The 24,415-nt window shown below is 44.5% G+C and overlaps 1 protein-coding gene across 1 annotated transcript in view; it reads left to right on the top strand.

Moving 5' to 3' along the window:
• Positions 1-23,787, top strand: part of LOC104634484 (deubiquitinase DESI2) — a 61,339-nt gene extending 37,552 nt beyond the window's left edge. Inside the window, exons 2-5 of the mRNA XM_075754271.1 lie at positions 563-635; positions 1,991-2,084; positions 3,137-3,278; positions 20,561-23,787. Of these exons, the coding sequence (XP_075610386.1) occupies positions 563-635; positions 1,991-2,084; positions 3,137-3,278; positions 20,561-20,803 (552 nt within the window). The 3' untranslated portion in view covers positions 20,804-23,787. The remainder of the gene's footprint in view (positions 1-562; positions 636-1,990; positions 2,085-3,136; positions 3,279-20,560) is intronic.
• The last annotated feature ends 628 nt before the right edge of the window (positions 23,788-24,415 follow it).

The raw sequence follows: 24,415 nt of genomic DNA, 5'->3' as shown, positions 1-24,415 counted from the left end.
TATAAAGCAGTTACCAGTGTCATATAGATAACTACTAAATAGTGCTCCTCTGACCTACGGGAGGAATGGCTCTCTGTCTCCAAGATCTCATTGCCTAAAACCAACTTAATAAAAAGTAGATGTTGGGAGTTGATGTAAAATGGTGTGCAGAAAATATTTGGGGATTCTTTAACTCAAGATTTTGAAGATCAGGTAAGACACATGAATTGGCAAAACTGTCTCGGTGTCAGCTATTTAAGGGAGAAGATAGATAGTCACACATCCTGTAGCAGCTGGACTGATGCAGGTTCAGGTCCAGTTATATCAGGGAATACAGGGAAATGCCTTGCATTGAAAGGGCTAGATGAGCGTTTTTTGGAGACCTAATCCTAGTCAGCTGTATAAACACAGTGCCTGTTGGTGTGTAAGGAATCTCAATATGTTTGTCTCAAGATAATTTCAAAATCAGTCTTGTTCTTAAGAGAAGTTGCCCTGAGGATAGGAGATGGGGGATATGTCCTAGACCAAGACAGTGTGTTTCTTTCCACTAATGCGTCCAAATGTGGCTTTTCTTTTACTGTAGTACTGGATAAATGAATACACCTCCACCTTGGGGATTGGTGTCTTCCACTCTGGCATCGAGATCTACGGCAGAGGTATGAAATATTTTCTTTTCACTACCTGCAGAACATGGGGACAACTGTATGGCTAGTCTGAGACAGAAAAGCACCCCAAACTTATAGCTTTTGGCAAGGAATGTTTTGAGGAGTGAAAAACTCAGCCAGTTCTCTTTTTAGAGTCCATTGTGGAGTCCAGCAGGAACTTGTGCAGTTCTGTCATGAACCATGTAGCTCTTCTTACTTTCAGCATGTAACTGCAGCCTCTATAGCTTCTGCAGGTACGTAGCAGGATGGCAGACAGGAGGGAACGAGTAATGCTGAAAAGCTGTTCTGCAGTGAAGGAGGGGGAGAGAGAAGGGGAGAAATAGGGGAGGGGGAAGAGAAAGACGGATCAGTAGCTGTCATGAGACTTGCCTATAAATGTTTGTGCTAATTCCACCTCAGGATAAATCAGTTTTGTAGTAATTCTTTACAAATGTCTATGGTCTAGAAATAATGGTATCTGGATTTCCAGATCTTGGAAACCGTTCTTTTGAAACAGCAGAGTTACAAGGAAAAGAAAATGTCTTGTAAAACTTTTGAAATGGTCTGGATGGGATTGAAGCTGATTAGCGCACCCATTGCAAAAGGAGCAGCCAAGGGATGTGGGAAAGCAGCTGTAGTGCTGTGAAGGACAGACTAGCATCACAGACTTTCCATTTCCTTCTTCAGCATTAAATGAGAATGACTTGGGCTATCTCACTCACGGTATTTTTAGCCAGTGCCATGCAGTAAATAACCCCGCTGGGGTGCCATGTTCCATCTCGAGCACAGAAGGTTTCACAGGCCGTGTGAGATGCCGTGCGTGACACCGTGAGGTCCGCAGGTTGTGTTTCCCAGGCCATGCAACGTGGCCTATATAGCATGGAGGGACCTCCTGACTCAACCCACATGCTGAGGCAGCAGAGCACAATCAGCTTGGCTTTCTACAAAGAATTCCTGGTTTCTGCCTGTAAAACCCTCCAGAAGAGGAGTGATTTCTTCCTACTCCAGAAAAGACTTCTTCCAGCTCGGTACCACCACCACCAGCTTCTCGTAGTGTTTCTAGATGCCTCCACCACAGAACTTTCCAGTGAGAGGAAGGCATCTGGGCAGGCACAGAGGCAGACTCAGGGAGTTTGCCTGGCGCTGTGGGAAAGCAGTAGTGTTAGCATGGAGGGAGGCTGTGAGGGTATCCTCAGGCTGACAGGTAACCGGACAGAGGAAAAAAAGCTTTCAGAGTCTGGCTGAAACCGATGTTGGCAATAGCCCAGCCCCTGGTGCTGATGCTGAGCCATGCAGACAGCTGCCATAGACTTTTTCGTGACATTGTGTTCATTCGATTACTCACAGTCTGTTTCTTTCCTTGTCAGAGTTTGCCTATGGAGGGCATCCCTACCCTTTCAGTGGGATTTTCGAGATCACACCTGGCAGTGCGGTAGAACTTGGCGAGACCTTTAAATTCAAGTAAGGGCCCTTTTCTACCTCTTCCCCTCTCCCTCCTGATAGCCATGGGTATAGGGACAGCAGGGAAGTCCTCTCCTCTGGGTCCTCCTTCCCCTCTCCTCATAAATGCTCTCCCTGCATCCTTTGCATGCAGTAAACCATCCTTTACATGGCTCAAAGGCAGCCCTGCAGGGATTTTGGAGGTGGATAAAAGAGTGCGTACACCAAACAGGGAAGTGCTGAACTGCGTTTGACAGGGTTTAAAAGCATACTTACAAATGAATGCAGTTCTCTTTTCCCATTTCCTTTGTTTTCTGTGCTCCCGGTTTCACCTGCCAGCAAGAACAGGAGTAACTGTGTGTTACACTGAGCCAGTGCACAGAGGAAAAAACCAAAACCTCATCTTTTTATGAGTATCACCTATTTATGGGTACTGCCCAGAGTACCAGAAGTCATCTCCTGTGTTTATTGCTACTCTGTCACAAGGGACAGGCCAGCTGCTAGAGGAGTCTGAGAGGATGCTGCATTAACATGTTCAAGGCACTCAGACTGTGGGGCTGCAGGTCAAGGGACTGCCCATGGCAAGTGGGGCTTGGCCTTCCCAGACTGCCAGTTTATGTAGAGGGATGTTGGAGACTTTTAGAAGCATGAGCAGTATTGAGTGAGTATTGGGAGAAGCAATACGTTTCTGCATAAGGTTCTCGGTCTGCTCCCGCCTGGTCCACCCCACGGAAACCCTCTCCATCATGAGAAAATCATCTCCTTTGTCCTACTGGAAGTTTCTTCTGAGGGCTGATGGTCAGAGTGGGAGCAGACCCCCAGAGCTGAGACTTCACTGGTGGTGAGCAGGAAGCTCTCAGAGCTGTTGCCTGTGCTGTAACCTGCTTTGGGGATAAGCTGGGGATATTACTGTGCCATTTTGTTTGTGGGTGTCTCTGATAGCCCCAGACATGCATGTCCATGTTTTAAGTCTGTCCTTGCCAATGTCTGATCATTTTCCTTTCCCTGGGTATGTATCACTGTCTTCACTGTATCTTTCCATGTTTCCTGTTGTGTGTTTTGTTTTTAACTAGAGAATCCATTGCCTTGGGCACTACAGACTTCACAGAAGAAGATGTGGATAAGATTATGGAAGAGCTGGGCAAGGAGTACAAAGGCAATGCGTACCACCTGATGCACAAGAACTGTAATCACTTCTCTGCTGCTCTGGCTGAGGTGGGCACAGCAATTTTTATTACTATTATTATTATTATTATTATTACTACTTTTTTGCTCCTTCAGATCTGTGGTAGTGCTTACAGAAAGAGAACTGGGGTGAGCACAGCCTGCCAGGCCAAAGCCCATAGCCAAATCTCCTGTCTCTGCCCTTAATATTTTTGGAAGCCATTTGCTGTTGAAAGGGATGGGATCAGGAGGTGGAGATGCAGCAGGTTTATCACACATTTGGTCTAAACTGTGTGGGGAAATTAGGAGTGCCTGCATTTTGGTTCACTGAATAGGCACTGAGCAGGAATTGGAAGGACAGACCTGGCTAGCATGCAAATGTGCATCATGTTAATAACAAGCACAAATAACCCTACATGATCTGCAAAGGAATAAAAATGGCTTCTCAGTGTTCTGCAAACAAAAATTTGCAGTATTCAGGAAGTGGGTGGCCCTTTTCCTGATTTAATGTGCACTATCCAAAATCTATTAAAAAAAAGTATTGATTTTCTCATACACATTTTTCTTTGCTTACTCATTTTCATGTTCACAAAAACACTGTGAATTAAAGCAGAGTTGTTATTTCTCTTCAGAGAGAATTGAAGCACAAATTTATCTTGAGTATCTGCTAATTTGGGATATTTGATTTTCAATTCCCAAAGATTTGAATATTTTGGGTGGGAAGCTGCCTTCCCCCTCACCCCCTAGATGAGATGTTTAAAGTATGTTTCAATTAAGGTGTAAGTATTCTGCACTTGTGTAAATCTGAATTCAGGACCTTGACTCAGTGCCAGTAAAAAACATGAAAAGCACAAAATGGAAGTGACCTTCCATAAAGACTCTGTTTTTCATAGGTGTTTTATGGCAAATGTGAGGAGAGAATCTCATTCTTCACAATAGAGTTCAACTGCTTTAACAGTGAAACTTTCATTTCTCTTTCTGGAATCCCCATCCTCATTCGTTACACATCTCTCAGCTTTCTTCATCATATGAGACAAGAGTCATAGAATCACAGAATGGTTTGGGTTGGAAGGGACCTCAAAGACCATCTAGTTCCACTCCCCCCCTGCCATGGGCAGGGACACCCTCCACTAGACCAGGCTGCCCAAAGCCCCATCCAACCTGGCCGAGTCCTGTACCAGTAACCTCTTTTGCCACAAGTGTCCATTCATTCCCCAAACAGACCTATCAGGGATCTTGAGTTGAGGTGAGATTCTGTAGAAAAAATACTGTATCATTTTGAAAGAAAATCTCTAGTGAATCTGTGAACCAGCAATTAATTTACGAGAGACCTGCTTAGGCTCTTAGGATAACCAATTCTCTATTGGTTTCATCCTTGCTAATTATAGAAAGAGAAAATGACTGAGTCCTTTCTGTAAATGTTATCAAATAAAAATAAACAGGAAGGAATTGTATTGGTACAGAGAATGAAGTTTCGAGCAGTACAGTGATCAAATCAATGTTAGCCACACTACTGTTTTGGAGTCAAATAATCAAATTACTACAGCAGAAAATGGGAACTTTAAAAATTAGGAAGGAAACCCCGGAGAAAGCTGTGTGATCATTAGCAAAAACGAAAAAAAAAAACCATCCCAATTTTTACCTGCAGCAGTGCAATAAGGTCATTGCTTATTACATACTTTGATATGTAAAATTTCTGTCTCATGTCCAAGCCATAAGCTCAAAGCCATTCTTCCTTGATTCTGCTGCTACATATCCCTGAACCCCTCACTGCTCCTTCCTTGTCCAACCTTCCAAACACAAGTCAAATAAGATAGATCTCAATAAAAACCTATTAGCGTGTTTTAAATTTTGCTTTCAATATACCTTCAGTGAACATCTTTACAGGAGTGGAATTTAGGGTTAAGTTTTCCTGCAAGAGCTTTCTTGGTGGATTCTGTGTGCTCATTCACTGCCCTATAACCTGTCCAGATAATAAAACAATAGCCTAAACGGCTAGTTTTGACACTTCTGCTCCCAGGAGCAGAATTTACTCAGGATTTACGTCAGTTTATTTAAACCTTTCATAGGCAAGCAGGATTTCTTGTTGCTGTTGCTCTTCACATATGCCTGTGCTCATAGTCCCTCTCTAAAATATTACAAATGCAAAACCAGCGGAGGTGCACTTCAGGCCCAGGAGCAGAAGGCCCTGGGTGGTCTCTAGCATTAAGAAAATGGGAGTGGAAATTCTTAAAGAAATAGCTGGTATTAAGACACTAAGCAAAAGTCCTGACCATTCAACATGCCTCAGTCAGCAACATGAGAAATACACGTGGCCGCCTTATGACAGATATCGCCATCCTTGCTGGCAAACACACTAAGTTGCCAATTACTGTGTTTTGGAGCTGGGTGAGAAGTAGCATAGCTCATCTTGGGATACTTCTGACCTCTTGGAGGAAAGACTGCTTGAAATCTGTTGAGACAGAACCTGCTTCAACTGAAAGCAACAAAAGTTTCTATTCTCATTTCCCAACATCTGAGTGCTTGCTTAACTTTACAGCCTTAGTGCTTTGCTTTTTTTTTCCCCTTGCTCTAGTTCCCATTAAAACTAAACAAAACAAACCCACCACATTAGGAAGCTCTAGGCCTTACCATGTAGAGCTATAAGGTGCAGCCTTACAGTGCACAGAACGTGCTGACTACCTGATGAGTGGCTCTCAAGACTGTGAGGATATCTGTTGCCACAGAGGGCAGAAAACAGAACCTAAACCCAGTTCTGAGACAAGTCTGTTTAGTGTTGGTATTGCCCTTTCTTCAGACTCTTCTTCTGTGAGGCAGCAATAATAATAATTAGTATCTAGTTATGCATAGCCGTGTTATGTGGCAGTTAAAGACAGGAAACTGGAAAAAGTATTCAAAGAATTAAAAGAAGTAGAAATTTTGTTCGACAGAAGAAAATTGCTCGCTGAAGCTGGGATTTAGCTCCAGCCACATAAAAAGCAGCCAAGGGCTTTAAGTGAGTATAAATTCTCAGTCTCTCTGTTGCTGTAACCCAGCAGAAAGGTGATGCTATCAGTACCGCAATGCCCTTTCACCACAGAGAGGGGTTGGGGTGGACACTAATTTTTAGCACAAAAGAGGGAACGACCAGCTCTGCTCCCTACAGCCCTTTAGGCCTTTCTGCTCATGGGCAGAAGCAGTTGTGGTGAGTTCAGGAGATGGTTGTTCTCAGCCTCCTGGGGTAATACCAGGCAAGTCACATCCCTGCTCTGTGCATGAGTATCTCCCCTTGTGTGCTGGGTTATTTCCTTCCTTTGAAAAGAGCTCTGAGATCTTTTGGTGACAGCTCTCTTATCTGCCAAGGTTAATTAGCTGGTTTCTGGCTTGTATTGTTCTGTATCAGCACGTGAAAGCAAGAGCTAGAGCTCTATAGCTGTGTGGCGATGTATGAGTTAATGTGTGTTTACACCAACCTGTCTGGCAGGCCTCGAGACCTGGCTGTACGGCCATGTGCTAGGGAGCTGTGTTTGGCTGCCTTCGTTTCCTCATCTGGCTGTGGGCTTGCTAATTAGTATCCATACAGATGTTGCCCCGGTGGCTGGGCCATGGGTTGGGAGAATACCATCTGTTCACACGGACTGAGGGCAGATGCAGCCACGTGTCCCGCTGGCTGAGGTCGTGATTCTGCAGAGGGAATGGGAAGGGAGGTATAAGGCTGGCTCTCCTTCCCAGATCAACTGTCTCAGGATCACACCGTGAGACAACATCTGCCTGTGTGTGCAATTGCCAGGACCTGTAAGCCAGGTTACCCGTCCTCAGAAGGACTGCTGAAGCCACAGGAGTCTGACTTTACTTTCAAAGTTTTTGTTTTATTGTCCTTTACCAGTGTTTTCTCAGCAAATAGAACATCCATCCGGAAATATTCCATCTATATCTGTTTATGGATTATTTTTCGACCAAATTAATGTTTAATACAATGATGCCTCAGGTCCCACCGTGATAACTGCCAACTGTTATCTTTAACATTTCTAAAATTTGTGGTCTAAGTAGGTGATGCAGACTGACTGCTAATGGTTAGGGGCACATCCAGACCTATGTTCATGACTGTGCCATTTGGCCATACATCTTGAAAAATCCCTGGACTGCAGCAAGTCCAGCACAGGCAGATAAGCTCTATTCAACCACTGGGCATGCCTTTGATCTGCTATCTACCTCTGAAAAAACTCACTTTGCAGTGCCGTTGCAGCCTAATTGCATGCTGCTGTGACATTGAGCCTCTCCCCACAATGCCATGCGTCTCTTGAGTTTTCTGATCTTCCTGCCCACACTCACTTGTAAGCTGCAAGGGGCTTTGTTACTCTCTCACTGGCACTTAGCTCTGAATTTTCCTTACTCCCTGCTGCAGACTGCCAAGCATATTCATACTTGCTCAAGACTTAGATCTCTCCCCGCTTTGCCAGTTCCCTATGGACTTCTAACGAGCAGCTACTGGATCAAAGAGGCATGGCTGGGTCTACTCACAAATCAGCTCCTGTGGAAAATAAAACAGAGAATGCCCCGGTTTCAGCAGCAGCTCAGACTTCATCTTCTCCACTGCCATTTCATGGCAGCTTTCTCAGTAAGCAATTCAGTGAACGTGCTGCATGATCCGGAGTCTCTTCCTGTGGATTTCCTGAGAAATTCTTCTTCACTGGGGAACTTTGGGTTACTTAAGAAGTGAAGAACTACCAGAGAGCATAAGTCTCTGCCTACTAAGTGCCACATACCATCTTCATTACAATTTTGAAGGAAGTTCTGATGTAAAGCAGGGCAGAATTTCCTAGTGGATAGTCACGAGAGAGAAATCAGATGCACACTCTTTGTATATGCCCAGCTTCGATTTAAGGTAGCTGGTACATGCATCCCTTAATACCTCTTTGCGGTCTCCCTTCACCCTCACATCTGTGTCAGTGTGGGAAGGCGAAGGGAGCGTGATCTAAGCAGTGAAAATCTACTTAGGGTTGCCTCAGCCACTCTGACTACTGCAACATGGTCCCATGGTACCTATATTTATAAACCACTTAAGCAAATTGTTTGTGGGTTAAAATGAAGAGCTTCATCAAACTGGAATTAGTAACTTGCCTACAAGAAGCTTATTCCTTTCATGTTGCTTATGTTGACTGTCCCTAAAATCAAGTAGGGTCAGTACCATGCTCTCTGAAGAAACTGTCCAGGAGGATGGGCAATCCTTTCAGGAGACTTACGCCTGCAATTTCTGCAAAGGAAAATCAGTCAAGCCGTCAGCAGCACAGCCCAAACTTGATGCCCATCCTGTTCTGAGCTTCTGTGCCTTTCTGCATGTCGGTACTCCCCGCTGGTAATGCTGCTGGCACACAGCAGGGATTTTGGCATTCTGATAAGGTTATGCATGGGTGGGGAGTTCAGTTAGGACCACATCAATATTGGGTGAAGTCCTTCTGTTTGATTATCTGTTGTTAAGTCACTATGCTCCTAACAATCCCCTGTGTACACTTACAGCAATATGCTCAAATGGCCCTTCAAGGAATTGCAAAATATTTATGTTCTTTATGAGTTGTCCTTGCTGATGAAAGAGGCTATTTAAACTCTGCCAGATGGAAAAAATATTGGCTTTTGAACATTAGAAAAACCATTGAAAACAAAAAGAAAGACTAAAATAATTGGTTCTTTCCCTAATGTGATTTGTTGAATTTCCTGATTTTTCAGAACAAGGAGATGTGAGATAGCAAAAGGACAGAAGTTACAAATTGCTGTAAAGCAGACATGAAGGAAGAGGATTACGTTTGTGCTTTCAGGGAAAAGCCAAACTCAAAGTAATTCCTGGGCTATCAGCCCCCTGCAAGGACCCTCAGGTTTGAGATGCCGTCCATGCCACTGCTTTGCAGGAGCACTTGTCACTGCAGCAGTGGGCTACAAGGAAGTATGCCATGGGGTGCCCAGACAGACGTGTAACTATGTGCTTTGTCACCAAGACTGCTCCTTGGGCGTAGATAAGGGTAGGTGAACACAGATAGAGGGTGAAATTGCTGTCAGAGGTCTCTTCTCAATGCAAAAGCACGGCTCATGATTGTCCTGCAAGTCTACAATACAATTTGGACTTGTGGAAGGCAGACACTAGGCAAGGCAAAAGCATACCTGGCACAGCTTGTATCCCCAAACATGTGTAAAGCTGAAAGGTTGACTCCCAGGAGTTCAAATACAGGCATATAAGAATACAAGCCTTGCTGATGTGTAGGCGCATGGTGAGCGTACAGCGCCTGAGGACAGCTTTTTTAGAGAAGGTAGCAGTGGCTAGAGGGTTAGAGGGAGGATGAAGGTTTTCTGCTTCCAGATTCTTCTTCAGTCTGGCGATATTCCTCAGTATTGAATGTAAGAATTACACTATGTCACTACAGCTTAAAGACTCTGAAAAAGCTTTTGCTGTTTAGCCCATTCACAAACAGAAGATGACTCATTTGACTTCCCACCAGAAATTTTCCATGCTTCTGAAGTTTCCCGTCTGAGATAAGCTATAGAGCTGTGCGCTTACCAGAGTGATGACAGTTGCTACGGCATGTCTCAGAAAAGGGCAAACCACCACAGGAAGGGAGAAAAACACCTTTGAATCAGCCCCAGAACTGGAAGGTAAGTGGAACTGACTCAAGGAAAACCATCCTTGTCCCTTCATCAATGCGATTACTGCCAAGCAACTGGAATGATCCCTATTTAAGGAAAATCTTCAGCACCTTGCTATAGGACACGACACACAATTATCAAAGATTTATGCCTTCTCAGTGCCAGGGAAGATAGCCCCTTTTATTCCCTAAATACCCTTGCCAGTGGTGGAATAGCAATGAAGTCAGTGGGTATCATGGGCCCCTTTGATAAGATATGAAGTTGATGCTCATCATAATTAGGAAATGATTTGAGAGGCAGTGATTTAATTCACCTTAAAAATTGTTGATCTTGGAACTTTACCATAGGACAGCAGTGACAGAAGGTTTTATTCTTTTATCACGTCTTCATTCCCTCTTTCTGAAAGGGGAATTATTTCTTTCTGATTTGTAGCTGTAATTTATCTTAAGTATGAGAAAAGGTCAAAAGCCTTTGTATTTTGCCTGGAGTTATTTAACTGTCTTGCAGCTGCTCTAAAACTACCCTACTTTTGGGGGGTTTTTGTTTTTTGGGGTTTTTTTTAGGAAAAGACAGGCAGGAGAAGGCTGAGTCTCTGTTAGTAGGACCCATTTGTGTAAGACCCCCTGGACAAACCTGGCTCAGAAACACCTGAGTGATCTGGTATGAATTCCCCTAGAGTCACTGAAAGCGGAATTTGGCTGCATGACTGAGGGATGGTGAAGCACAGTTTAACATCCCTATTTGCTTCCTGAATTACCATGACTTTCTCGTATACCCAGAGAAAGCTATTAAAAAAGACTAGAACCAACTCTGAAGTTAGTGCGCATGGTTCACATCCATGTGAACATGTGATCGTTCTTCAGAAGGCTCTTTAAGGTCATTTGGATTTGAGGGATTAAAAACCCTTGAGGAAAACAGATTGGTATCTCATTATCCAGCTTCCTCTTGTACCCACTGATCCTTTTCACCCCTTTATTCCTTTAAATATTAAAGGATCTATTTCCTTATTGCTCAGCATTTCTTGATCCAAAGGATTGGATCCAGGGGACAGTGCTCAGAGATGCCATCTGGGTAAATGGCTAAAATTCAAACTAATTATTAGAGCTGAATTAGGACTTTCAGAGTAAACCAAATCATCAAAAGCAAAGCCTTTTAGAGGGATCTGACAATTTTACTAAAAATTTTGCTAGGACATTTTATGGTTCAAACAGAACTTTTAGCTGGTGAGACATACTCATCTGCAAGTAACTGAGAGCTCCTGGATAGGAAGAAGCTTGCTGAGGTGTGGGAGAGCAAGCTGGACTACAGATTTATTTGCCTTTTGTCCTATATTTCAGTAAAAATCCTCCTCAATATCAGCCACAACATGTTCTGGAGCAGGGAGTCCCTCAGCCTCTCCTGTGGGAACTGTCCTACTTCAATGATTTATGTAAACAGGGAGATAACACATTTCAGTGGGAGAATTTGTGTGCTTGTGGTTTTAGAAGCTAATTTTGAAGTTGTAGAATTTGCAGAAGTTTCCAGAGAGAGAAAAATATTTTGGGGAACTGGGGTTCTTGTTCTTGGGCTGAAGGGGCCTTGGAAAATAGTCCTGGAGGTTAATGAAGTGAGCTTGGCCTGTTCTTTGTTGACACAGGAGGGGAAGAGAGTATCCTAAGCATCTGAGGTCAGCCTTGAAAAATTCTTTAGCATCCTAGATGAGGCTGGCTCCTACAGGCAGGGATTATGTCACAATCAAATGCTTTTCAGCCAGAGTCGTAGAGCTGCAGCACTGCAGTGCTCAACATGGGAGGTAAATAGCTCCCAGTCTCCCAAAGTCAGTAGGACTATCTCAAATCAGCCTAAAAGGATGGTCTCCAATGGAAACACCTTGAAGATTAACAGATGGAGTCTGCGCAGTGGCTCCTGCAACCTGATGGTTACAGAGGACTGAAATAGGCATCTGGCATACCTGCTATTGATGCTGACACCGCAGTGATATTATTAAACCTGCATGCCAGATTGAATGGAAATGCTTGGTGAAGCCATGCAATCCGTATCTCCTTGGGAGGCAAGGGATGTTCTCAGTGCAATCAGGCTTGCTTGCATGTGGGTCACATCTATGTTGGATTCCAGGGCTTCTTTCCCCTTTTCTTTGTACTATTGGTAAAGATCTGTCCTATTGATAGTGGCAGAGAGAGGCTTTGTCATTATGTATCAGCATGATAGTAGGAAATATGCATCTCTCATAACTGAAGCACAGCGTACGATGTCTCTGTGATTGGCTTTAGAGCTATGTCTGATGTATACTTCCCTGATAGTGTGGCTGTCTTGGCTGTCCTTTGTCAATGTGGTTGGAGCTTTGGTAGAACAGGGGGATCTTACTTTACTGGTAGAGGGTGTGGAGCTGTGCCGAAGTGACAGGAGATGGTAGCCAGTGCATATTCTTTTCTTTCTGGCTATTCACTTGTCCTTTTTCAGCCAAGGCAAAGCTGGCATCATATAACAAACTTACATCAGAATCCTGCTTTCCTTATAGGAGCTTGACTTTCAGTAAATCCTCTGAAAAAGGCAGGTTTGCTGAATCAAGGACTAAATGAAGCCAGCTTTTTAATCATCAGTGAATAATTCAAGCTTAAAGCTTTTCAGGTCCATCCCCAGGCACACGTGAGTTCTCATCATAATGTTACTAAAAACTAGGAAGCTCTCCTTAGCCTGAAAGCTATCGGAGAGAAAGGATTAAACACCAGAGAAGGAGCTTCAGGTGGCATTTGAGTCACAGTCAAAAGCAGCAGCAGCTTTTATAAACCAGTCTTCAGCAGATGCTAAGTAGACAAATAATACCCGTGTTTTCCTTAGTCAACAACTGCTTTTCAGTTGCCTGCGTTGTAGAGGAGGAGATAGGTGTTTTGTTGCGTAAAAGCCTGTGTGCGATTCTGTTAATGGCAGGGGACACAATGCTCCCAAAGGACAGAAAGAAGAGAAGGAAATGAACAAACAAACAAGCAAGCAACCACAAGGCATGAAAGAACATTAGGAAAGCTTTATTTTCTGGCGCCTGAACCAGTCCTCACTGAGGCTGATAGAAAGACTTGCTTCACTGCAGCAGCCTTTGAATGTTGTTAGCTCTATGGGGAACAGGCTGTGTTTGTTTTCTGGTTTTTAACTGCCACATACGTTTAGAAGCAGCTTATTAATAAAGACATCCTGCACCCATAAATTATCCTCATGGTTTCAGACGGATGTCTCTTGTTTCTGCCTGTAAGTATGCATAATTTTGATTGCATGCGGTTAATAAACTGCTGTATTGCATTCCAGATGTGGCTTCTCTGCAGTGGTAAAATAAGATTTCTAGGTGTGGTTTGGGTATTAGTTGAACTTTACATAGTCTTTGGGAAGTCCTTAGAATTAAGGCTGCTATAAAAGTATAAAGTTCTTTTTCCATCATTAACCTTTCCTGCCTTGCTATCCTGAATGAGTTCTCTAGCCCAACAAAAATGATTAGTGGGATAACTCTTATTCACCTTTCAGCTCTCAGTCCATCCTCTTTCCCCTGTCTGTCTACTTGTACAGGGGAATAGTATGAGGTGGCAAGTAATTTGAAACAGAAATCAATCCTCCCTAAGTGGCAAGTTTTTTGCACATCATTTCAAATTTTTGAAAAAGGGCTGATTTTGCCACATGTGCCTCTGCAGTTATATCAGGTTTTCCCTTTAATGTGATGTATCTAGCCAAAAAGATTAAATGTGAAGATATTTTAAGAGTAAATTTGGAAAAAAAAAATTAAGCTCTCTGAGACTAGTGTAAATGTGGGTGTTTTGTACCATCTATTTTATTTTATCTGCTTTTTGCATCTGTCTTACCAAACAAAAACCCTGTATCTTTCTCTGTTATAAATAAGCATAATACCTTGGAGCTAAGTTAGTTCACACTGTCTGGGGAATTCATCTCTAGTCACGCCACCATGAAGTCTTTGAGTCTTTATGTGTGCAAACGCCTGAGAACAGATGCCTCTTTTTTCCACAAACGAAGATGGTGAGGAAAATCCCTGTCCTTTTCACCACTGCCTATTGATAAATGAAAAGTGTCAGGAGTGTAAATGAACTGTCTAAGTGTGTTGGTAGGTTTTTGAGACTGGAACCTTTTGCTTAGGAGTCCTGCCAACACTGCCAGGCAGAAGGTCTTTCCCTGTTCCTATGTGTTCCTGTATTCTCTCTTCTCATTGTATCTCCATCTGCAGAAACCTGCTGCTCACTAATGTTAGAAAACAAGGCTTGACACCGAAACACAGGATTTTCTTGGTTAGGTCTTTAGGAAAAAAATAAAAAAAGATGCTTTTGATGTCCCTCTATGCGTGTGGGCTGGCTTGGTCATATTCAGCATGTCCATAACACTTGAGCGGATGACCCTATTAGGCAACAGCTGTTCTCAGCCCCTGGTCTCAAAACAGCACCTGCTAGGAGAACGCAGCTCCTCTTCATGCCATCATGATAATATGAATGAATTGCAGTTGTTCGTTCATTTCGTGGGAGATTCATTATTTTAAATGCCACTAACGAGGCCAGACTTAATTATACTCAGCATTCCCAAAATGGTCATCTGTTACGATGCCACTTGCTGCCTACCTTGTGATCCTGCAGCTGCTGGCTGTACTTACAAGTGCTGGTTACAAGGAACTTCGTGCCCAAAGAGGGCATTGCTGTGCTCCAGTGTTGGTACGTAACTAATCAATGATACCACTCATAATTCAGCTCTGAACGTGGTTCATCAAGACGTCACATTTGCAGCCACCATGCCTCACCACTGGTGGCCTGGCCAGTGAAGCTGGAACAGTGTTGTGAGTGCTGAGGTGCTATAAGGCAGCTGTCTCGTTTGACCCAGAGCTATCTACTCCTTCATCTCTGTTCTTGGCATCTCTCTGCATGCAGACTCCTGCATAGAGGCTGCTCTGTCCTTCCACCACAGGACCACAGAGGTGACTGACACATTCCCACTAAGATCACAAGGGGAGCAAGACTGTGGGTATTAGTCCCTCCTTTCAATGCTTTCCTTTCTCCTCACTTGTGGCAGGTCTCAGGGAGATGGTGCAGATGCTTCTTCTGCTTTACATGGGAGAAACACCTGCAGTCCTGGGGAGGGCCCATAGGAGTGGCAGTGCCCTGCCTGCTGTGGAACAAAAAGGGATTGCGTAGGAGAATGGGGGCATTTTAGACAGTTGCTTAAATTAATTTAAAAGGTTTTTCCCTTCCTCCTTTGACTCGGGACGCGACCTCCCAGAACGCAGCCTCATTACTGAGCTCAATCAGCCTCATCTACCGTTTCTCAGCTATTCCCTTTCCTCTGCAAGACGCAGGCCATTCCTGGCTCTGCTGAATGTGTGCTGCATGCAGCTTCACAGCCCAGTGCCAACTCATCTATTGTGTTGATCCCCATAGGCTAGCTATGTTCCCTAGAGTAGACATTGTCATTTTTACAGAGTGACTATACAACAAATCTGTTTCAAGCAATTGATCCTAGCATGCCAAGGTGAGACTGCACTTTCAGGTGTGTTGCGAAGGCTGCATGTCAGTTCTCTTTCAGGAATGTTATTTTCAGCATATACACCACATGCATCGGCCGATCAGGAGTGCAGAGCTAGAGGTATGTTCCTTGCTGACGCACTCAGACTCCCTTATCTCTGCCAGCACTGGGCAGTTATACTACCAGGTCAGTTTTTGCAAGGTGGTAAAAAAGATGTTCTTATGCATTGGGTTAATGGTTGATTCCAGATGTGTCCAAGTACTAATTTCACCACGTTGCCATGCCTCTCTTGCTATATATGTTTTTTGGCTGCCCTAGCAGATTCTGCAAGCTTCGCCTGGGCAGATGTGCTGGTTTGTATCTAATGGCCTTATTCTGAAATTCTGATAAGCATCATCTATGCTATATTGTCTAGGCCTCATAGGAGTCAACTCATGCAAACACTGGAAAGATTCCCCTTGGGCTCTACAGGCTTTGCTCTTAAAGTGCTATGGGGTGTGTGTTAGGCTGCTCAGGCACCAATAAAAGCTGTTTGCATGCTTGAAGACACACCAAGGGGAATACTGTACAGTAGCTCAAATGGCTCCATGCCCCATGTGGATGCCACCTCATTTTTAGCAAGGCTGCTAAGTGGAAGTGGCAGTGGGTGGTTCAGCAGATGTTCAGTGCTGAACTCTCCAAGCCTCAGTCTGAAGACAAGAATTGAAGTAATTAGCATGTATTGTTTGAGGAATGTAATGTTGCCTCTGCTCATCTTGATTTTCATGGATTGGAGCACTAAATGGTGCCTTTGGGAAGGCTCACTTAAAAAAAAAAAAATTCCTAAGTGCCTTGAGTTATAGTTCTGTGCATGGCCTGAATTGCCCCAATTGCGTCATCCAGCACAGCGCTGTACCTATTGCATTCAAGAGCTTTCTCTTAGGATCCACAATGAATCAGCCCTTCACTTTACTTTGAAAAGGGCTCAGCCTGTTAGACTACCATCTCAGACAATGTCCAGCATATGCCCATAGACCCAAAGCCCTCACAAAACGCAGCACATCGATAGCATTGTCCTCTAGAAGGCAGGAGACTCAGCTTCTTCCATTGCTGGATGGCATTTAAACCCATGTTTCCCAGCTGCGAGGCTGTTCCCCTGCCCACAGCAAAACTTTACAGGGAAGTGTGAAGGCCTTGCTGAGCAGCGATGCCTGGTTCTTAGGGCACTTAGGGGGGAGGGAAGAGTGATGGGGTGCAGTCCTTACTCCCAGGGCAGTTTGCACATTTTAACCAGTGACTGTTTAGTGCAAAATGACACAGCTTAAGATGCTCAGAGGATCTTTTTGTATCCCAAATTAGTTGTTTCTCGATGAGTTGAAATCCTGGTGTGGATTTGACAGCTGCCTAGAAATAGCACCCAAACTGTCAGGTCCCATTTCTCCCACACGTTTTGCTTCAGCCACGGATGTCTGAACTGCTGTTTCCACTTGACTCTGCAGATGCCAGCTGGGTCATTTGCAGTTTTTACACCGAGTCCCCAGAAGAAGCTGCAGCTATGGGAGTCTTGGCTCTCTATCGTGAGGTGCCACTCAGTGGAAGCTGCAAGTACATGCAGCCTTCGGCGAAGTTTCTGCCTGAAAGAGGGACTGGTCTCTAGCTGGGCAATCAGAAGCTGCGCTCGCTATCCCAAATGCTGGATTTCAGTCTGTGGCAGGGACTGGCTGCCTCCGTGCGTTGAGAATAACTCACACCTTTGGGGACGTGGCAGTGAGAAAAAGATGAGGAAGTGCTATGCTTGGCAATCATAGCTGGGCACTGCTCACAGGAGGTTTGCAAAGCTTAGGGCAGCCCTACGTGGGCTGAGGTGTTCCAGGCATTGCTGCCTGTAGTACGGCCTCTCGTACTTTGCAGGGTTTCCCATCCCAAACACTCTTCTGCCTCAGATTAGCTAGAACTAGCCCCTGAGCTTATATCTCAGACTTGCATCTCACACAGGCTTAGCCCTTCTGTGACTGTTTGTTTCCTTAAAGTTCCTTCTCCAGTCAGCTACGCATCAAAAGGCTCAGCTACTTTCGTGTCCGATGTCAGGCTCAGGCTCAACTACAGGTATGTTAAGTTTCCTGAAGGGATGGTCAGGACAGCAATTTCCAACCCATAACAGTTTATTATTTGTTTACTAACTCTGACAGGACAAGTACGTGACCCATCACAGAGAAGTTTACCCCCTTCAAAAGAGAAAAGCCCACTTGACTGGCAAGGAAGAAAAAACCCCATAAAATCCTAAACTCTAATAACATCTGGAAAAGAGTTCTGCTGGCGGAAACAATGGGTGGTAACAGGGTTCTGTAAGTTTGTCGTTCCAGTGTGTGGTTTTCAGTTGAGAATTGCCCTGAAGAGCTGCACTAGGTAGATATTTCTGTGGCTTTATAAGCAATTGGAAAACAGTCACTTCATCTTGCTTGTGTTGTTTTATTTAAACTCAGCTGGCTTAATCCCATTGCAATCAGGTTTATTTGATGTTTCTCCATAAGCTAAGTACTGCTGGATGCTCCAGCACAATATGCTTTATGGCAAGGAGTGAAAAACACATGAGCAGGCTGTAGTGTTAGCAGCATTCCCTGCCATTGCCCTTTGGCTCCTGTGAGCATTGTGTTTTGCTGTGGAATAGTAAGGAGGCTTCGCTGACAAGAGGTGGGGATGAGCATGACTGAGGAAAGGGAAACCACTTTGACTTCATCATTATACTTAAGCTCCACAAACTGCCCTTTGCTGATTGATGGCCTGATGCCCACACATCTCCGTTCTTTTTCTGGCTCTTTCTTGCCTCACTGATTCATTCTGGGTGAAGAAGCTCCCATAAACAAAAGGCAATCATTTCAGCATTGCTTCCACATTGGGAAGTGCTATTTCAGTTGCTAGGGGATCTGCTTAGAAAAAAAAGCCAACTCTTAAAAACAGTATTTCCATTTCAGGCAGTCTTACCTTGTGCTGTTTTGTTGTTTCAGCTAATTTTGCAAAGATTCAGATCCTGCTTTTGTTTTCCTATTAATATCTGGGAGGAGGGAGGGGGAAGTCTTTATTGACTTATGGCTGCTTGAGAACTGAACTTGCATGCATGTGTACATCACAAGGAACCTAAACTGAGTCCCTTTCTATTGCTGCCAGAGGGCAATATGTCACCTAAGTTCCTGGAGAGGAAGAAAGAGAAATGGTACAAAATCTAGAGGCAATTGTGCTGATTTTTTTGGCTTTGGCTCAGGTTCAATGTTCGAGTAGAACATATTGAATACAATTTTTAAAATTCAGCAGTATTCTTGTGAAAATGATCAGATATGTCTGGTGGGAAAAGCAAATGGCTCAGAAAATTTTCTATGAACGAGTCTTAAACACAGGTGGAGAGGTCATCTGCTTATAGGCTCAGGCAACAGTACTAGCAATGGAAACCTGGGATCTCGATGGAGATAAAGAATTGCTAATAAAGTAATTGTCCCCAGATTAAAAATTTTAAAAATACAGATTCATACAGTTGTATCTGAGGTTAAGTAGAATGCAGCACTGGTAACCACTGCAATAAAAGTCCTTGGGGCGTTTTAGGTAAAGAACAGTCTATGCTTGCAAGTAATTTTAGCAGCTAAATGACTCTGCTCATTCTCTGATACGTAATGATAATGTCTTCAATTTCACACGTTGATTTTTAAACAACGCATGTCAAAATAAAGTGAGTTCCATAGTCAAATTAGCACAGTCATAGGTTTGCCGCCTTCTCCGCACCTCATTGGAAACTCCACGTGTTGGAGCAAGCTAAATCTCTTCTCCTCAAGGAGACTATTGGAGTGGGGCTTAGGTTGTTCTGCCCAGGCAATACACATGAAGGACCAGCTGGTCATCAACCGTAACAAGTGTAATGCGGCACAGCACATACTCCAGCAAATGCTCCAGTTGTGCTCCCTTAAAATCTCTTGAAACCTCTAAGCACTACATTTCCATTGTCACTAACAGACATCTCGCCAAATAATCTCCTTAGTGGACTACAGATAAACGCCCTCCTAGTTTTTGCAGTAAACAGTATTAAATTCAGCGTAGTTTTAGACGGGAAGAGGGTGGGAGGAAGAGCAAAGGAATTTAGTATTGGCAGAAGGTGCAGTATGGACAACCCTGGAATCACTAATCCATGGAAATTGTGGGACAAGGTCTGCGGGGTGGAGCTTCCTCCCTGCCTGTGTTGCTCCATGGGAGACAGCACTGGGAGGGAAGGAGAATTTGGGTACTATGACTGCTGTGCCTGCCACAGACGTCAGGCTCTAGTATACTGGTGTAGGGCCACACAGGCAGTATAGTTACTAAAACAGGCTCTTGAGATACCCTGGCTGATCAGCTCCACATGCCTCTTCTGTGTCTGGTAAGGGAAATGGTACAATGTAAAGGGAAACTTTCCATATGTGGCCTATGCCAGATACACCTGTATGTACGTGTGGTCAAATGCTACAGAAGATAGGAGCTGCCGTGTGCAGCAAGTTGTTTCATGGTGCTGAGTGAGAGATGAGCTTGGAAAACAGTATCTGTGCCAGCAGAGTGTAACCCACATCAGTGCCAGGAGCATCTATGATGAAACACAGGCCTAGTGAGCAGCTAGTATTTTTCTGCTTGTTATCTTTCCCACATTTAGGAAGCAACATATGAGGAGAAATTAAAGGGTGATGTGCTAGGATAGGAAGAAGATCCCCAGATGCTGTAACTTCACTGACCCAGTGTGTCAGCCCAAGGAAGAAAAGTGAGCAGCAAGAACAGCTTCTCAGGCATCTCCATTTAGTCAGGCTCAGCTTCTGGGCTCTTCAGGTCTGGCCAGCAACAGCCTAAATATTTTTCCAAAATTTCTGAGTTACTTGGAAAATTAATGTCATTGTCTTGGTTGAGAAGCACCAGCAGAACTGTCCTTTTACCCATGGACTGCCTGGAGAACAGAGTGGCCAAAGCCAGTGAGGGCCATGAACTGGTTTCCCTGGTCTCTGCTGTGATGCTGACAAGGGCTATGGCTGGCAGAGCTCTCTGTGCATGCAATCGTGTAGTCATTTGCATTTATAGCAGTTTCTGACTGCAGAAGATGCTCCTTACATTTCAAACAGCTCTCTTCTGAGCAACAGGGAATTCACTCTGCTGAGGTGGTGGCGCGGATGGGGATGACATTGCCACCATGCACGTGTTTTGGTACTATTAACCATGCTCCTTTTCGGTTTGCTCCACAGATACTTTGTGGGAAAGAGATCCCTCGCTGGGTGAACCGCCTGGCCTACTTCAGCTCGTGCATCCCCTTCCTCCAGAGCTGCCTCCCCAAGGAGTGGCTGACCCCAGCAGCCCTGCAGAGCCACATCAGCCTTGGCCTCCACAAGGAGGAGCAGGGGGACACAACGGATGAGGAGTCCCCCTCCACCTCCGCATCCCCCTCAGCCTCAGGCACATCGCGAACCTGTAGACATACCCGGGTCTAAACTGTGCCCAGTATGCCCTCAAATAACATCCCCCTCTCTTGTACTATTTCTTTCTCACACCCTTTCACACACCTTGGTTTCTCTCTTCTCTTCGACGGACAACACAGGGGAGGGAAGACCCTTTCTACTAAGGAGGTGAAACTTCAGTCCCTTTTCCAAGGGCTGCCACTACAGTTGCTCAGCAAAATGACTGTGAGCCCCAACGCTAAAATGAAGGATTGTGGTGACTAAGCTGGATTCTCCTCCCAGGGCCGCTGTGCTCCTCGATCCACGAACTGCTGGCTCTCTCAGGCATGAGAGCATGCGTATGGGCAGGGGGGCACCATACTGTGATGTTCCTTCTCTGGAACTGTTTTATCTTTTTATCTCTTCCCCCACCCCTGTGAGCCCAGCAGCCTCCTCTCTATTTTGGCTGGGTTTGCCATTCCCCTATGACAAATATGCCCATACCCAGTGAAGGAAGCAGAGCCAGAACTCAACCTTCTCATCTCTTAGACCAGCAACAAGCTCCACTCAGCTCCATCCCTTTTGTAATTATCAGGTTTATAACTCATGTGAAGGACAAATGAAAGGTGCTGCTGTTCTACAACCACCAGTTTTCAGTACTCAAATTTAAGAGCTCAAATGACTGTCCTGCTCTTGAAAATCATAACAAAGAACCTAGAAAATGAATGTGTTACCACAGCTTTTCTTTGGGGTCAAAAAGAGGATGGGGCTAGTGCTTAGAGGCAGCTACTAAGTAGGTGCAGAGATGACTGTCGACCATTTTGGTGCTTTTTGGCACAGATCCCTCTCAGTTCCCCTAATTCTGGGCAGTGTTCCTGGTCTTTTTTTTCCCCAGACTCCCTGGGGAATTTCTCTCCTAGCTGAGATTTACTGGCTGTCTTTGGGGAAATGGCCCTCCTGAGCACAAGGAAGAGGACAGAGAATCTGTTAGGAAGGTCAGTATTTCCTTCAGCTTCTCCTCCTGCACTCACAGACCTAAAATGTGGCTCCAGAGCCGCCCTTCCCCAGCCTATTTTCAAGCCAGCACAAGAAGGTAAAAAAATAAGTGGTGAACCCAAAGAATGTCAACCTGTTTCCTTCTCCTCCCTTTTTGGAGGTGGAGGGGGAAACTTAGGGCCACATCTGGAAAGCATGGATGACCCTTCCAAAGCATGGGCCACCATGGTGCCTTCCGTTGTGTGCAGTATTTCAGTGGCATGAAAAATGGGCACTGCTGGCTCACTGGCCTCTCCAAGCTGGCTCTTGACAAGAATCTGGTCCTTGGATGTATTTATGGTCATTCTGACAGGTGACAAGAAAGCAGAGGAGGAGGAAAGGACCACCAACTCTTCCACTCAATTACCTCACTAGGAGTTCTAGTCAGAAGATGTCAGAGAGAATCAAAGGGGAAATCCAGGCCCCCTCTCTCTCTTGCAACTCCTCTTGGCTACACAAAAGCGGATGAAAAAGGAACAGGCACGGTGTTGAGAGGGGGGTTGCCATTTTAGAAATGTTGTTCTCAACAGCTACTACCAAGTCAGGACTTCGACTCTTCACCCAGAAAGAAATATAAGCCCTCACGATAGGTGGTTGTTTCCTTTTATTGGTCACAATAGCATGCTAAGTCCAACCAGCTGTTTCTTTAGCTCAGGTATACAGAAATGTGTGTTATCAGGGCTGAAGGTCTTGGCTATGATGTACATCATGTCTGCACAGGCAGTGCTTAATGGTTAGTTACATGTGCATGCTCTTAGTGAAGCAGGAGGCTTTGGAGAGATCTGTTAGATGGAAATATAACTCACAGGATGGCCTCACTCAAACGCCTCCTGAAGTGATGCGTGTTTGGGCAACAAAACCTTTACATCAAACCTCTCATTTTAATCCTCTGAACAACCTGCTGCAAGTTCTATACTGAACTAAAGTCAAGATCCTTATTAACCTTGACTCCTCACAGCCCATACTGCATTGTGAGCAATTCTGCAGCTCCTGGTATTCAGCCCAGCACCAATCTTGATTACGCTGGCTTGTCCAGGGATGTTTAATAAGATTTCCATCCTGTTCTCCATCCCGCTGCCCAGAAAGCACATTACACAATGTACCCTTGCACTCTCTATTCCCCTGCAGTCATGGTCATTGCAGCCTAAACCAGCAGCGCAAGCTTCATTTGTCTGAAGTTCCCAGGGTGCCTGCCAATAGCCAGCAGCACATTATGTGCAGAGAATTTTAAAATATCTTTTTAGGTCCTTCTCTGGAGGAAAGTGAGAAGAGGCTTTCCCAGAGATTTTGTCCAGGCCAGGGAAACTGCAGTCAGGAACACCTAGTTCCTGATGTGACAAAAGCCAGCCAGCCATTGCCCTCAGGTTTCCGCTCTGCACCTGAGCTCCAGATAAAGCACCATGTATACATCTAGGAGAGACGCAGGGCTCCAGGGGCACATTTCACACAGAAAACCTTCTCACAGTATTTCACAAAGTAAAAAATGCTTAACTGGCTGTATGGTAACCCGTACAAGAAAGCTCCATTCAGCCTCCTTGGGGACATGAATATGTGCTTGAAGTATTGGGAACTACACTGGGGTGAGTTGTCAATGTCATAAAAAACAGATGTTTGTTTATCTATTTTTATGTTTGTCCGTCTGTTTATGGCAGTTGGGGTCACATCAAGGAGGCATCAAACCTCTGTTGTAAATCAAAACCAGAATATATTCCAATCTTCAAAAGCGTTTCTCCCCACCCCTCTCTGTTCAAGGTGGCTGACCAACAATGACAAGAACAAAGGGACACTGTGGAAATAAAATATATATTGATGATAGCTTTACCTCTGTAATTTAACAGCATTTTAGATTATTAAACATGAAGACATTTTGAAAGTCTAATTTACTGTTCATCTCTGGCACAGCATGTTTGTTTTAGGCACTTTTCTTATCCCTCCAATTATTACAAAATTATTGTTGTTATTATATAACTCTGTATTTGTATTTAGCCACACATTTGCTTTCTCTTGCTGTTTTAGAGCATAACACCACGGCAATACTTTAGATACCAACAGTTATCAATAAAAACAGAAGAGCAGCTTATGAATCTTAACAAGAGCAACCCATGGCACTGCCACAAACTCTTAAGCTCTTCTTACTGCCAGGACTTTTGGTGCCCTTATAAATGCTGGAATGAGGGGGCACCAACTCCGCACATGGGCATCAGCAGCTGTGGGTTATGTCTCTAGCAGAGAGCTAATAGTACTCAGGTGGGACAGTGAGGGTGAAGGTGAGGTTAGTCTAATGCTGGAATATTAGAGTTACAATACACACTGTTTCTAGGTAAAGTCAGGGTGAGAGGAAAGAGGTAAGTAATAACCTCTCTTCTCAGCACGTCTGTATCTATAACAGCAAGTCTCTTCATTTTAGGAGATTATTCTTACTGATTATTTTTTTTTGTCAGTTGGCTTTCTCTTCCCAAGTTTGTGATTTGAGGCCTATATCTCTCAAACTCTTATGAAGTTTTAAAAGGAACAGTTGTGCTTTCAGAGGCTCTGCGTGAGTTCATCCCCCAGCACTGAACCTGTGCTCTGTGATGAGTTCATGCCAGTCTCAGCACAGTGCAGGGATGAACACAGACCTGTTTGCTTGCT

The sequence above is a fragment of the Balearica regulorum genome, chromosome 5 (genome assembly GCF_011004875.1).
Source record: "Balearica regulorum gibbericeps isolate bBalReg1 chromosome 5, bBalReg1.pri, whole genome shotgun sequence".
In the NCBI taxonomy this organism is placed as follows: Eukaryota; Metazoa; Chordata; class Aves; order Gruiformes; family Gruidae; genus Balearica; species Balearica regulorum.
This window is presented reverse-complemented; position numbering and strand designations above follow the sequence as displayed.